This window comes from Cheilinus undulatus, linkage group 7, assembly GCF_018320785.1.
Source record: "Cheilinus undulatus linkage group 7, ASM1832078v1, whole genome shotgun sequence".
Classification (NCBI taxonomy): domain Eukaryota; kingdom Metazoa; phylum Chordata; class Actinopteri; order Labriformes; family Labridae; genus Cheilinus; species Cheilinus undulatus.
In genome coordinates this window covers 42210714-42226503 of record NC_054871.1, presented here as the reverse complement: position 1 = coordinate 42226503, position 15790 = coordinate 42210714, and the positions used below count along the sequence as shown (strand labels likewise).

General features: G+C 36.1%; 1 protein-coding gene across 1 annotated transcript; it reads right to left on the bottom strand.

The window, feature by feature from the left end:
- Nucleotides 1–958: 958 nt before the first annotated feature.
- On the bottom strand, nt 959–15067 carry rp2 (RP2 activator of ARL3 GTPase). Its single transcript, XM_041790643.1, has 5 exons — nt 14795–15067; nt 8740–9408; nt 4638–4752; nt 1877–1962; nt 959–1783 (listed from the first exon to the last, which is right to left on the bottom strand). The coding sequence occupies exons 1-5, from the start codon at nt 14957–14959 to the stop codon at nt 1700–1702; spliced, it is 1119 nt and encodes a 372-aa protein (XP_041646577.1). The 5' UTR covers nt 14960–15067; the 3' UTR covers nt 959–1699.
- Between the last annotated feature and the right edge of the window lie 723 nt (nt 15068–15790).

Sequence of the window (15790 nt, the reverse complement as noted above, 5' to 3'; positions counted from 1 at the left end):
CTGTAAATGTTCCTTTTTTTGTTAAGATGCATTAAGTTATGTTGTCAACTTTCAATGCAATTAAAATTTCAAATTTATTTCTGATTTCTTGCCTTCTTTTTATGATTGTTCACATTCAAACAACATTGTGACAAACAACCCCTTAGTGTGTGACAACCATCCATAAGATGGGATTGTTTGTCACAGTGTGTCATAGTGTCTTTGGTCGTTGATTAGTTGACGGATGACAGATGTTTTAATGATGAGCAATTTATACAAGAGTAAAAAGTGTGACAACCAACCCTGTTTTCCCGTACCTTTTTGTAAATGAAAATAATCTGATCAAAAAACATATTTAAGATTTTAGGTAAAAATCACCATCAAAAACATCTTCCTTTATTATTTCATTTTAAATATCCAACTCGTGTTTTACTCATGGGGGAAAAACATGGTTTAAAAAATTGTCTAGGGTGATTTTTTTTCCTTCTCTGCATCCCAGATTTGATTCCCATAATAGTTTCAATATTCTAACTCGTGGCTTGCATAGATAAATCAAAGGCTTTAACAGTGACTGGTAGGCGGTGATGCACCAAGAAAGTGGAAGTCACATGGCGGAAGTGAGAGCTGCAACTTTACTGAGAGGAAGATATTTTTGGTTCACCAGTCATTCATTTCACTTCAGAATAAATGACTTCTTTTTTGCAAAAAATAAAATGTCTTACTTTTATTTTGTGCTTCTGCAACAACTCAGAAGATATTTTTTTTAATCTGAGGAGTTGTTTTCATAATCTTTAAATGCTTAATATAAATCTGGACAACAGTATTTGATTATTGTTTGATCTAGTCTCCTTATCTTTGTGGCAGCATGCATAGAAATTAACATGACTTATTTATATTTTTCACTCATTTTGATTGTAGACCAGAGCTGTTAATCAAAGTGACTCCTGTCCTAGATAGTAAAAATGACAAAACAGAGTGATACATAATGATATTTTTTACTAAAAATGATATTAAACATGAATTTATGTCTATACAAAAACATTCAGTAGAGTATAAAACAAATGTTACAAAATAAAAAATGTTCACATGAGTCGCCTACATCATAAACACAGCAAATATTTCAGTTTATCTGAATGACAGCATAAAACTTAAATTATTCACCTTTGGCCTAACAGGTATTAAAGATGTTATTGTCTACACAGCTTGTCTCAAATATACACATTTTTTAATTCAGTGTTTTCTCTAATCCACATACACAAATAAATCCTTAAAAATCAATAAAATGTGATTTAAATGTATATAAAATATTTTCCCTCAGGCATCCTTGTGCTTTTTTCCACTGAAACGACAGTTTCAGACAACAACAACAAAAAAAAACAAAGCTTTAAATTAAAATGACATTTACAGCATTGAGCTACATTCACAATCAATAAAAGCAACCGAAATAACTGAATACATTCATGAAAAATATAAATATTCACAGCACTCGTAGCGACTATGGGTTGTTCAGTGGTTTACAGCAAATTTCTGTGGAAGATCGGAGGTGAATTCTAGTCTGCAGACTCATGGTTGAAGCATTGTTTTATGGAGGATTTATCAAACATAATCCTTTATGTTTTTATTCCTGGCTAAGTTTTGACGACATAAACAGGCAAATCACCAAACACTTGTCCCAGCTGAACCACATGGGGGTTTAAAAAGCGTATTCAGTCTAACAGATTCACAATCCCATCTGCATGTCAGCAAAGTTGAAGAAGTTGTCGACATCTCGAGAGGACGTATTTTTGTTATCAGAGACAAAAACCTGCAAAAAAGACACAAAATGTTCCAGATTGGAGTTTCTGCTACAGACAGAAAACGTATCTGTGAGAACTAGAAGAGATGTTAGTTAAATTACCTTAGTTCCACTGAAGACGTCTTTAGCGATGCTCTTACAGGCCTCAACGACTCCGTCACCGTTCAGCTCCATGGCGATCACCGGACCTTCAGAAGGAACACATGAAAGTATAAAATCTACATCAAAATTGGTACTACAGCTGAAAAAAACCTTTAGTATTTAAACGGTTTTCCATGCTGTGTGTTGTCAAGCGTTACAGCTGCAATTTATCTAATAACTGGTGATTTAAAAAAGGGCTGTCAAAACATGAGCATCTTTAATCACGATTTAACCTAGAATTTTTGTAGTTAATTGCAAGTAAAAACAGAAATTTTATTGCATTTTAATTTCCACTATTTTGCATTTTAAACTGTTTTTGTGTCATTTGGGATTTCTACTGTCTTCAGAAAATCAACTTTCTGTTTGGGTACACATTTACTTTGACAGGTAGATCAAGATTTAAAGGGATACTTAAACATTTTGGCGAATTTGCCCATTGCCATAATCCCTATAGTCTTACTAATAGGTTCGTTACCTTCAGTTGTCGGTGCAAGCTATTTTTAGATCGGAACTGCTGAGTTAGGAGCTGCTCAGCTAACGCTATGGTGTCTTACGGTTTTCCGGCTTTCCCTCATCAAACTCATCAAATACACAATCCAACAACTCCAATACGCTCTCGTGGACAAGTTGTGACCTGCGCATTCACCATCTAAAAATAGCTTGCACCAATAACTAAAGGTAATGAACCTATTAGTAAGACTATAGGGATTATGGCAATGGGCCAGTTTACCAAAATGTTGAGGTATCCCTTTAAACATAGACTTAACTATGTAAAAAAGGGAACTTGCTATGGACTAATAGGGACAATAAAGCATGCAATTATTTGTGATAAAATATTAATGCACTAAATGTGGACCTTAATAAATCACGATTAACTCAATTGATCTTGACAGATTTAGTTTAAAATCACACTATAATAAACTACATGTTTTTCATAACTCCTGCACAATGTCTAAGATGCAGGGAAACAATGGTAATGTTTCCAAAAACACTGATGATGTTTCCATACAGTAACTTTTCAACATTTAATTATCCCATATTAACTGCCTTTAACTTCTATCTACCCATTTTTTAATTATTTTTAGTACATTTTATCATACATCTTGCTGCAGCTATGTTAAAGAGGTTACAGCATTTACAGCGTTTGGTGAAAGTTTGCAAAGCAAAGTCAGTGCATAGGTGGATTACAGCTGCATTCTTTCTAACAGCAAGTAGCAACTCCACATCTTATAACAGGGGGTCAAACTCAATCACAGCAGGGGCCAGGTTCAGAATCTAGTTCTAACCTGAGAGCCTAACAGGGTCACCATAAACTATCAACCTCATTTTTACCAGTTATGTACTATGGGGGAAAAAACTTATGATAAATGGTTTTGAGATTTACAAAGTCAAAATCATAACTAGCTCAAAACCTAAGATAAAAAGTCAAACATATCGGTGCAAAAGCCAAAAAGTTGGAATTATACATTAAAATCATGAGTTTTAAAAGTCAAAAGAGATTTGAATTCTAAATTGTGAGTCTAAAAGATCAAAATATGGGACTAAAAGTCAAAGTTAGGAGTTGAAAAGGTCAAACTGTGAGATAACATTTGAAATCATGAGTTTAAAAAGGTAAATACGACTTCAAATTTAACATTTTGAACGTAAAAGGTCAAAATATGAAATAAAAAGTCAAAGCCATTAGTTTAAGTCAGAATTATGAGATGCAATTTTGAAAATATAAATTGAAAACACATCACGTTTATTTTCCCACATTATTATCTAAGTATTTCTACTCTTTACTTCTCAAATTTTTGTGACTTAACAAGGATATTTTAAATCATCAAGGTCAGGTTGGCATTTTTATACAGGAGGAAATCTGCAAACCTCATACTGGTGGGCCAGTTGTAGTAAAAATCTGATCTTGCAGGCCGGGTATAATTGTACTACAGGTCAGACTTGGCACCCAGGCATTGAGTTTGACGCTACTGTCTATTAGGGTAAACCACCCCTCACAACATTTAATACCTCGTTCAACATTTCCCTAAAGAGGCCAAACTTGAGGCTTAAAAAGGAGAGTCAACAAACCAATGGATGATGTAACGATTGCTCAGTCTAATTCTTATAATCAGTCTGTCCCTTTGAAACGGTTATTCCTTTAAATGCACAAAATGCACAGACACATTTTGGTGACATTTTTTGATAACCAACTAATTTCTTTTAAAGCTCCTTCGAAAGGCAGAAGGCAACAGAGACTCCATTAAAACAAACAAGAGAATACGCTCCGAGTTGCTTTACAAACCTTGTAATAACCTTGTATGAAGTCATCACAATGGAGTCTAATCGCCAAAGACATTGCACAGTTCTCTTTCATCATCATCATTTTCTAAAAGCCTAACTAGGGACAGGAGATGGAAACTAGCAATTGCTATAATCTCTATATGTGAAACATCAGTTACTTTTAGCTTGTTTGTAACAGGCTGAAGTTTTACTATGTAATTTGCATTGTCCCTATCAAATAAACATTATAAATAAATCAAAAATTTGTAAAATATGTAATTTTTCTATTGTATTTAAGTCTCCCTATTGAAATATGTCAGGCTCTTATTTGAAATTTTATGAAGTAAATTACTTTTGAAAAAGAAAAAAAAAAGACCCCCATATAGCCCCTGCCATCACAGTACAATACCCAGTATTACAACCCCACAAAGATCTCACTCCAACAAAAACACACAAAAATTACCTTTGGTGATCAATTCAACAAGGTCCTCTGCATTGTTCTGAAACACTCTCTTCACATCTTCAGGTTTCATCGACACTTCCTTCGTCTGAATCAGCACAAAACCTTTAGCAGTCGCCTGGACAAATGAGACACAAACAATTCAGCATCACATTTTCAAGACTGCACCATAAGGCTGTCCAAATTTTGATGGATTGACACCAAGTGCTTTTAAACAAAAGTCTACTATATTTGGTAGATACTGCAAATGATTGTCTGAATGCAAATGTACTGAAGCTTAAAAAAATTACAGCTCTCTTGTCATATTTTTAAACCCATAGCTTCCTGTATAGAAATAGAGCTGCTAGAGTCTAAGCACAGTAACAGGCTGGCAAAAAACACTTCTCCAGTCATTCTAGCATCTCAAGGATGCAAAATTTTTATGTCAACGTTTGTTGCCTCTATTGTTGTTGCGCTGGTATTCAAACACATATCAATCTCATTTTACTTTTACTACTATTGTATTGAAGTTCAAACTGGTTTTAACAGATGACATCGCATCACCACAGGTTGTATGTAGGTTCCATACATTGGCTCTCTGTTAATCTCAAAATTGATTTCAAGGTTTTACTAATTGCTTTAAGGCACTTGTGGGCTTGATTCCACCTATAAGCCAGAAATATTTATTCCCTATGAGCCAGCCCGCAGCCTTAGATCCTCGGGTCCACCAGGTCGTTCCAAAGTCGAGGCTCAGAACTGAAGGTGATCGAGCATTATCCATGAGGGCTCCTTGACTTTGGAACGACCTGCCTAAAGAGCTAAGGTGTGCAGAATCAGTGACATCTATTAAATCACTTGTTAAAACTCATCTTTATAGACTTGCTTTAAGTAATGCTGTCCTCTTGATTTGTTTTATGTGGTCTTCATCTACTATCTTCTTGAATTTTGGAGTAAATTTAAATTTCTCTTAATATTTTACTTGCTTTTATTCCTTGTTAACCTCAATTTATGTCATTGCCCTTTCGGCTGTTTTTTAAATAATTACTGCCGTTCTCTCCTAATGCTTGTTTCTCTCTTATTGCTTTTCTTCTTATTTTTGGTCCTCTTGGTTTTAACCTGTGTAGCTGGGTTCCTAATGTTTTTATGGTATCTATGATGTCAATGAGATGTCTGTGAAATTTTTGCTGCATAGTATCTTATGATGTCTGCACTCTAATACTCTCCTGTGATTAGTCACTTTTTTAGTTTGTTTTTTTTTAATAGATATTGCTTGTGCACATCAAAGCAATTTTAAACCCTTGTCTTTCAAAGTGCTATGCAATTGTTATTATTACTACGTTTATTACTTTGGTATTGTGACAACCATGATGACGGGTACGGAAAAGATAAACATTGAAAACGTGTCTTGCAAGCGTCCTGTATTTGAATTCTGTCTCATGCTTTAGTAATGGAGTAATGCAAGCTTTGGCAAAAACACAAACAACTCTGGAATGTTGAACAGCAGCACCACCAGCTGAGCAAATTCAACTCATTTAAAGTCTGCTTAACAAAGAAAATCTTATAGATGTCACAATATTTATGAAAACTACAGAAGAATATGAAAACATTTCAATACAAAACTACTTACTAAATTAATACACAAGCATCACTTTAGCAAAGAAATGCTTTTATAGATTCACAAAAACGGGAAACTCTGAAGTACAAGTTATATTTTAAACTTCAAGTTACAAAATTATAGTGAGATATTATCTGCTTGTTTGATTTAAAAACATTAACTTCCTCACTCATATAAGGGTAATATTTGTTTCAGTGACGATGCAACTAAAGAAACAGCCTAAGATGCCTGTGTTTTATTGTACAATGATATTTTTATGTCAGTTCCATCTAAATACAATGCAGTCCTGTCTGGTGTGAGTAATGAAGTTAGACTGGAGGGAACTCTGCTCTAGTTCTTTTCAATTTGTATATCATTGATCTGTTGAAGCGTTTGAAAGCCTGTAATACCAGGTGCATGATTCATGACAAAAAAGTGAACAAATTAATAAATGCAGATGGCTTGGTTTAATTCAGAGCAGTGCCATCTACAACAGCTGTTGTCTGTATGTTCTGTTTATGGTATCGTTCATGAGAGTGAATATAAGTAAGAGAACCATGATTATCTGTCGCTCAAAAGAGGATCAGACACTGAACTTTCCTGTTTTTAAATTGTTTTACGGTAATCTCAATGTCTGTAATAAATTCACTTATCTCGGTCATTTCATTACAGGAAAAAATGACTGATGATGATATCAACAGGAAGTGCTGCAATATGTGAGCACAAAGAAATATTCTAGCTCACATGCTTAGTTTGTGTACAGATGCTGTGAAGATGTCTATTTAAAGTGTACTGTACACCTCTACATACTGCACACTAATGGACAAACTATAAGACTGCAAGTATGCAGAAGCTACCAGTGGCCTATAATGAGGCAGTGTTTCCCACACATGGATGATTCTCAGGTGGCCCCCAGGGTATATTTAATGATACCTAACAAGTAAGCATTTCTCTTCTACACAAATAATCCCCATCCACACACAAGAGAGATCACCAGTGGTGCATAAATGCACTGGGATCAGTGTTGATTTCATAATCTAAAACTATGACTAAAAATGTTCGTTGACAGCCTTTTGTCCATGAGAAAGACTAGACTATACAGAAATAGATCTTTGATGACTAAAACTGACAAAAGGTAAGTTTAGTTTTCATCAAGATGGCAAAAACTAGACTAAAGTTCAATTTATTTTTTCATCAGACATTCATAATCCATGACATTTCTCCACTGTGGGTGAAACAAAAAATAATGCATCTGTATCTCTTCTGCCTCTCATCTGTAGAAAGCAGGGACCCCAGGTTTGACAGAGTGCATAGAACACACTACCGTGATTTGGTACCAGATTCAGGCATGAGAATAAATGTTTGGACTAAAATGTGAGGACTTCTTGTCAACTAAAACTAGACTAAAACTTTAAAGGGTATAAATGACTAAAATGGCACTAAAACTAAAAGACATTTAATCCAAAGACTAAGACTGAGACTAAAACTTAAAAGAGCTGTAAAATTTAACACTCACTGGGATGTTTTCAAGTGCATGTTTGTACTCTCCAAGCTGTCTTTTGAAATATTGTAAATACGTTTATTTGCTAACTTTCCATCTCTGGGAATGAAATCATATTCTTCCTAAGAAAAACCATGAGCAGTACTCCGTTGCAATCAATATTGGGTAATTACTTGTTTTCAACTGCAAAAAATGCAGGCAAACTCCTTCACACTGTCTAAATTGCATTGTTGCCAGTGTTTTTGTGCCTATTAATGCCTGCAAATTTTGATGGATTCATCCCTGCTCTACACACTTATCTTTAGAGTTGGGTACTGTTTGTTTAAATATGATAACTCTGCTAAAATCCGTACTCTAAAGTGCTAGCACTTCCTAAACAGTGCCTGTATCAATACTTTTAAGAAGGAAAAAAGCGTGTTAAAAGTTGCCAACTGACTAAAAGCTGTCTCTGTATCATAAACAATTCAGAAATATCTTAAAAGATGGAGATGGAACATAAAAGTAAAGGAAACAGGTGTAACACCCTTGTTTAGAGTTGTATTCTGTCATTGCATCAGAGACAAAGAAAGTAAATCTATCAGTCATTATTACTGTGTCCTCAGCAGGGAAATTGCTCCACACAGAAAAATTATAAGATGTTCATGCTCTGCTGAAAAAAAAACTTCTGCACATAAATCACATTAAGGATTTTGTGCCTCCCCTTCGGAGTGGTGGGGGACTGCATCAGGTGACAAGGTACCGAAATGAAGCACCAAAATCTGTGTTGGAATTCAGTATGGTAAGTATCAGATCTGTTGGTATTTAGACACTCATCCTTTCTGATCTTATGAAACAGGCATAGTTTTTCAAACTGTTACTTTCCGATTCTACAAAATGACAAATACTGCATTGTTTAAAACAAATGGATTCCAAAGTAAGTAGGTAAACCTTTAGATAGCATAAGATCATTATTTCTCCATGCAGTTACTTAGCACTTCTTAAAGCTGTGAAACTAAGTGAAACCACTTCAGACTCTCTTTCCTTCTCCTTACCTCATCGATCAGTTTGCGTGCGTTTGCCCTGCTGTACTCTCCAGAGAAGAAGACGAACAGGCAGGACTCCTCGCTGTCCTTCCGTCTCCCTCCCTTCGTCAGAGGTACAATGCTGCGCGAGGCCTCGGACGAGACCCGAACAGACTTAAATTCAGACTCCGGGTCTGGCGGTGGGACAGAATCCTTAACTGCTGAACCCTCTGGCAGCAGGCTCCAGTTGTTCTCTCCAGACACCGGCGTGAAGTCGTGGATGTTGCTCCAGTTATTGTTGAATATGCTGAGCCCAGCGTCCTTGAAGTGGTAGGCCAGCTCGGGGTAGAAGTACTGAAAGCAGCCGAACTTCATCCCTGTGGATGACTCGATGATGGGCTGAGTGGTACAGCACAGAAACACCTCCATCTTTTTACAGTCCCGTGTGCGGAACTGCTGACAGGCCACCACGCATTTAATGTCCTTACAGTCCCTGAAAAACACACTGCCTTTCACAGGTCCCAGAACAATACGGCAGTTGACACAGTCGTCGATGGTGATGGTCGCTGAGTGGTCGAACACGTAGATGTTGCAGTTCTCACACTCCTGGATGACAAACTGTTGGCCGTTCAGTTTGCCAGGAAGACGACCTACAGTGACATCTTTGAGCCCCGTCAGCATGTAGTCTTTAGGATCAACCTGGACAAACAAAAAACAGACAAAATTAGCATCCAAATTGCATCAAATAAGCATTTTCATATCATGGCACTCATTAATTTAATTATCTAGTTTTCTGATTCACAAGTCCAAACGGCACACATAATATAGAGAAAAAAACACAGCTTTTATTTGAAATGTTTGCACTCCAATTGTCTGCCTTCTCCTCCTCTCTAGAATTTTCCATTAGGAGGTGTGTTAATGACAGTTTCATTGTTTGGCTTCAAACGGAAGTTCCTTTGGTTAAAGCTTGTGTAAATAAAGGGTTTTATTCCTTCCTTTTAAAATCTGTGTTATTTCACTGATTTAGAGTACAGAAAAGTACAAAGAAGTTTTAAGTATATATATAGATATTCAGTCCTTTCATTGTTTAAAGATTTTTTGGGTGGTGGCTTTTATGCCTTTATTAGATCAGACAAAGGATGGAGTTAAAAACTAAGAGAGAGAGTGGGGAATAGTGTGTGTTGAAAGGAGGATTTGAGGTCCGTCTTGGCGGCCTCTCTCTCTAGTCTCCTTCTTGCACGGTCACTCAGTTTGTGAGGACAGCCTGATCTAGACAAATTTACACATGTGCCATATTCCTTCCATTTCTCGATGATGGATTTAACTGAATTCTGGGGGATGTTCACTGCCTTGGGCATTTTTTGTATCCATCCACTGACTTACACTTCCTACATGTTCCCTGAGTTGCTTGGAGAGTTCTTTTGTCTTCATGGTGTAATGGTAGCCATGAATACTGATTAACCAGTGACTGGACCTTCCAGACACAGGTGTCTTTATACTACAATCCCTTGGGACAAATTCACTGCACTCAGGTGATCCTCATTGTGAAACAGCTAGCAACAATTGGCAGGACCTCTATTGAATCAGGTAAGTCTCTTTCAGGGGGTGAATATTTATGCAGTCACTTCTTTCACAATAGCCTACATATTTTATTTAACTGACATTACTTTGTAGATCTCTGTTTTCATTTATTTTCACATTAAAGATATATATATTTTTATTGTCAATAAAGCCAGTGGTAAGACTGCATAGGTATCATTTTTTCTCGTGTTTTGCATGAAACCAGCAATGACTGCCATAAAAACACCATTAAACATTATGTGGCATGGTAGTAGCACAATGACCATAATAAAAATAAAATGAATGGGGAAAAAAAAAAACCTTTACTGATCTATCGATCACTTTCAGGGAATCTTAGTTGCAAAATTCAGCCTTTTTCAAACCAGGCAAACTTTAGGCAAAGCTTGACCACATCAGTTCTTTTCTTTAACTTGGCAACTACATTTGATACATTACAGGTATTTTTCTGTGCAATTGATCAAAGTAAGCTTAAGAGTCAACAACCCTGAAGTTTGTCCATTTAATAAGCTCTGGGTTCAGTTTGAAATTTCCCAAGCTAAAGCTTTTGCATATGCTTAAACTAAAACATGCATACAAAAATCCCTTTTGTCTCCGGAAAGATTTCTGTTCGTCCAAAGCTCATTTAGCCTCAGCTCCAGGACTGCAGGACATCCTTGGTCTAAAGCCCAGCTTTCAGTGAAAGGCATATTTTCAACAAAATGAAGTGAAATAGAGAGAGCTGTGGGGGTCTGTTTGAATCTGGGTTCTAATGGACTGTACATTATGATTAAGACAGAATATTTAGAAGTGACTCTATTTCCTAGGAAGATTTGAAGACAACTGTGTAAGCTGCACGCACATGTAAGAATCACTCCTGAATCGAAAACTGCCAACATACAGTATTTGTGTAGACAGTGTACAGTAGTTTGCCTGCAACTTTTGGCGATAAACAACACAAAATCCCCCAAATACTTGGTGCATAGGACTTCCAGTTTTGTTGCTGTGGTTATCAAAAACTTTATTTAACAAGTCTCATATCAAAGTTTGAAACTGTGCTATCATGACAACTCTAGTTGGGACTATGTTGGCAAATAAGTATAATTTCTTTTTTTAAAATTATGATGACAGAGGCATTGAAAGCTAACATGCAGAAGAAAATCTTTGTTTTGTTTCCTCTCACCTACATTTAAGCAGCTTTACACAAGACTATTGTACTTTTGTTCCGCTCTCAACAAAAGCACAGTCTAATTATATCAACGCTTATCCATTCAATTTGAATTTAATTTATTTTTGCAGTCCTACTGGGCAATGCTTTCTCTTTGTCTCTGGGATTTTACTCAAATAAGCACAGAGAGAGACTCTGTGAATGTTGTTTTTCTTCACAACTGCAGTTATTGTTGCTGCCAGTTAGAGAATAAATGACTTAAAGTCTATCTGGGAGACTTTGTCTGTACTGATTATACAACACAGTAGAGTCAGGCTGACTACATGCATACAAGAAGACAGTATGTGCATGTACATATATATAAACAAGTTTGTAACAAAACATGCTAGGGCGGTTCAGATGCACTCTACACATGATGTAAGATCACTCCTCCCTGTCATGTTTCCTAAAGTGAATATTAGAATAATCCATGTTTTTTCAAGCATGACTGTTCCTGCTAAAATGAAAAAACTTATACTACTATAACTGATACTGTAGCCTTAAATTTATCATACTGATTATAGCTGTTGCTCTGTTTGCTTGTCTCTACCCGCCTATCTTTCAGTATTTCCCTTTATCCCTTTACAATCCCAGCACAGCGTTGGCAGATTATGGCTATTCAACCCAAGTCTGTTCTGCTTCAGATTTCTGTCTGTCGAGGGAAGTTTTTCCTTGTAACTTTTCTAAATGTTGTCAACTGTAAAGCTCATGGTGAGTCTTTGTAATAATTCAACAAAGAGTACAGTCTAGATCTGCCCTCTTTGTAGAGCGTCTTGAAATAACATTGGTTATAATTGGTGCTGTAAAGATTCATGATTGATAATATGTACTGCATTACTGGTGTCATGGTATGATTTTTTTTTTTACATTTTTATGATTTTCTTACTTTTTAAAAGAAAACTGAACAGAAGTCAATTCATGAAAATGATTCTTAATCTCAATTTTCTTACAATTAATGCTTAACCCTTGTGTTGCCTTAATATTTTGTATACTCCTCTCGTCTTATAGGTAAAAAAAATCTATTTGGCAGCCTATCATTTATCAGAAACTCAGTTAACACCTCTCTTCCACCTGCCAAAAGACAGTTTTTAAATCACAGGGTATCATTTAGTATAACACACCTGTCATATGTGTTTCACTAAATCAAGGGTTTATGTTTAACTTATAGCTAAAATAACTGCATTGTTGTTTTTGTTTGGTAGAGATACTTGAACGGACTAAAGAAGCCAAAATCTGCAGAATTACAGGGAATTCTCGGGCTTTTTTGTAAATGTAGAGATACTGTTTATTTCAATTAAATGTAAAATAAAGATTCAGTTATAAAGATTTGTATTCTCTCATTTTAACCACCAGTGCCACCAATATTTAGTGACATTAGAGAATTATGAAATAAGAGGGTGGGTCATTTCTGAACCTTATGATAGCATATGGGTCCATTTTTTTCCCTACTTCTCTTTTTACACATTAAGTAATATATTCTTAGTTATGAGACTGTGTAATTACAAATAAAACCATGCTAGTATCTATTTACAAATCCAGATAAATGTAATAGTACCTTATAAGGACTGTTTGAAGGTTTTGTTCAAAATTAAAGGATTCTAAATCAAACTGCAATATATTTTCTTAAATTGGTTTAAATTGTCTCTGTGTTTGTTTTAACTTGTGACTATATTACAAGGCATCATTACATCATACATAAAACATACACAGTAATATCTGCAAGCAACAGTTTTAAAAGTTTTATCATAATAGTCTGAATTTGTCGCAATATTTTACAAAGTTGCCTTATGAACACAAGAAGTACTTTTTCACTTTTTTACATGCTCTAGCACCATTTTTATGTGGTCAAATGAAACTCAAGATAAGTAACAGCTGATCATATATAGGTTATATTCCTTGTATAGTCTGGGCCATACATGAAAATAGACTTTCAGTCTAAATGACTGAAAGATTCAAATTCCAGTTGTCTTTATTTGAGTCTTTAGAAACTCACTGCATTTACTTAGAACAACTCCTGTATTTTTTATTCCCATATAGCAGTGGTTCTCAAATGGTGTGGCAAGAGGTAAGTCTATGTGTGTCTTGGGAATCTGTAAAATCATATGCTAATACTACAACTACACATCGACTCAAGATACTGCAGGAATAAAAGATATTGCAAGTCATGTTTTCCACCAGAGTTGCTTAGCCCCAACTAACTGGAGGATGTGCTCTTAACAGAATTTCCCCTCTAGGATCAGTAAAGACTTTTCTTAAAACCAGACCAATATCTGGTGTGTCTCAGTCTCCATCTTCAAATATCTATAATCTTAACTCGTTTGTTTTTGATGGCTTGCGTATCTAGATATGTGCGATTATTTTCAGGCTGCCCCAACAGCTATTTCATAATAAAGTGTACTCAGTACACCAAAGGTGTAACATCCCATAAGTCAAAACGGAAGTTGAACTACCGCTTTGTTACCGCCTTAATGTCTCACCACAGGCCATGTAAAGTGTGGTCAGCTGTGTAGCAGTGAACTACACAGTTAGAGATGTGCTTTAATCCTATAATGAGATAACGCTGGATGCATGGAGGAAGAGACAAAGAGAGGACAAGGCTTTGAGCCTAAAACTTAACGGTGTTGAGTAAGTTGACAACTTATAATCAGCGTCGCATGCATCACCTGGGAGCTTAGGTAACCGTTTACGTGTGAGGCTGAATATAAGACGAAAAGGTGTCATAATAAAGAACTGCTGTGATGTAAATCTGGGAGAGTCAAATGTGCCGCTTTGGCTTTACAGCTGCGGCACCCAGAAAATCAGGTGTTACGGTTTGAAGGGAGACCGTGTTAACTGGGGACTCTCAGGCGAGTGAGTCTGTTGTTGTCCTAGGTGCAAAAACAGACAAAGACGGTCCAGGCGTCCGCCTTATTTTTTGTAACGGCAAAAACACTCTTAAGATGTGTCTTTCATGAAAAAATAAACAAAGTCGTTAGGACATGATCGACATCAAACACAGAAGCTGAGAGTCGCCTCGGTCACTCTTTCGACCACCACACAGCAGCATGTCTAAGGTGATACTGCAAGTGGGTGAAATAGGGCCACTAGATTTCTTAGACGTAATTCTTAAGTAACACAGCTGTAATCAATATTTTAATATCTATTAAACGGGATTTTCCCCATCCCTTAAATACTGCACAGTGGCTAATTTGCTGGTTGGCAGCGACTTAAAACACAAGTTTAAACGGTCTCAACCATCATTAAAAAAGGTAAAGACCTAAAATTGCCAACAGGGTTGAGTAAACCTCATTTTATCGCTTTAGTTTCCGTTCTCCATGTTACCTTTTCTCTCTTATCCCAGCTGTACTGCTTCGGAGCCTCGTCGGTGTTGTTGCCAAGGGGAACCGCGTTGCTTGTCGTCGTAGTTTCGACAGTCGTCGTTGTCGGCGTACGATCATCTTTTTCGGACGACTTCCTTTTGGATTTTTTCGAAAAGAAGCACCCCATTTTGGTCCGTCAGGTGTGTCCAGATGATAACCGATATCTAACTGCACCGTTAGCTAAAAGACGTGTGGCAGAAGCTTACGTGCTCTTAAGTTGACAAGATTTTTTTTTTCCTTGCTTCCTGTTTCACAGATACATTTCACAACCAATCACTGACGCGCTGGTTGTTACAACAGCCAATGACAGAACCGGAAAGAGTGACGATTTGTGGTGCATTAAAGTACAATCCGAAATAAAAAAAATCCGCTTGCTAACACATATTTGAATTTGATTAATGCTAGAAGAGAATAGTTAACAAGATATGGTTTAGGTCATTTTTACATACATACATACTTCACACGGTAGATAAAAATTGTAAATGCGACATTCTCGTTCAAATCAAATCATATGACAAAAATAAAGAAATATATAATGGTTACTTTTCTTCTGATTTTTTTGCTAAAATGTCTACACATGTTGACCACCATAAAATAACACGACCTCACATTGAATTAAATCCACCAGTTTAATTAATAGTCGTCCAAGAAAGATAAAGCATTTAGATTGAATAGAAACAAGTTCTTTATAAACCAGATTACCTTGAACGCACCCTCATATGCACAGTGGACACACCTCCCTGGGTGTTGTCCTCAACACAAATAGCTCCTTACACTAGTTTACAGTTTCATCTCAGAAATCTTATGTAAAAAAATAAATTAAACTTAGAATTAGCTCATTTTAAATGATTAGATAGAGTTCAAGTTGTTTATTACATAACAGCCTGTTTTTACGTGTAAAATGCTGATATTGTAGGAAGTATGACCTGCGTTAAAGAGTGCATGATACATGCATAAC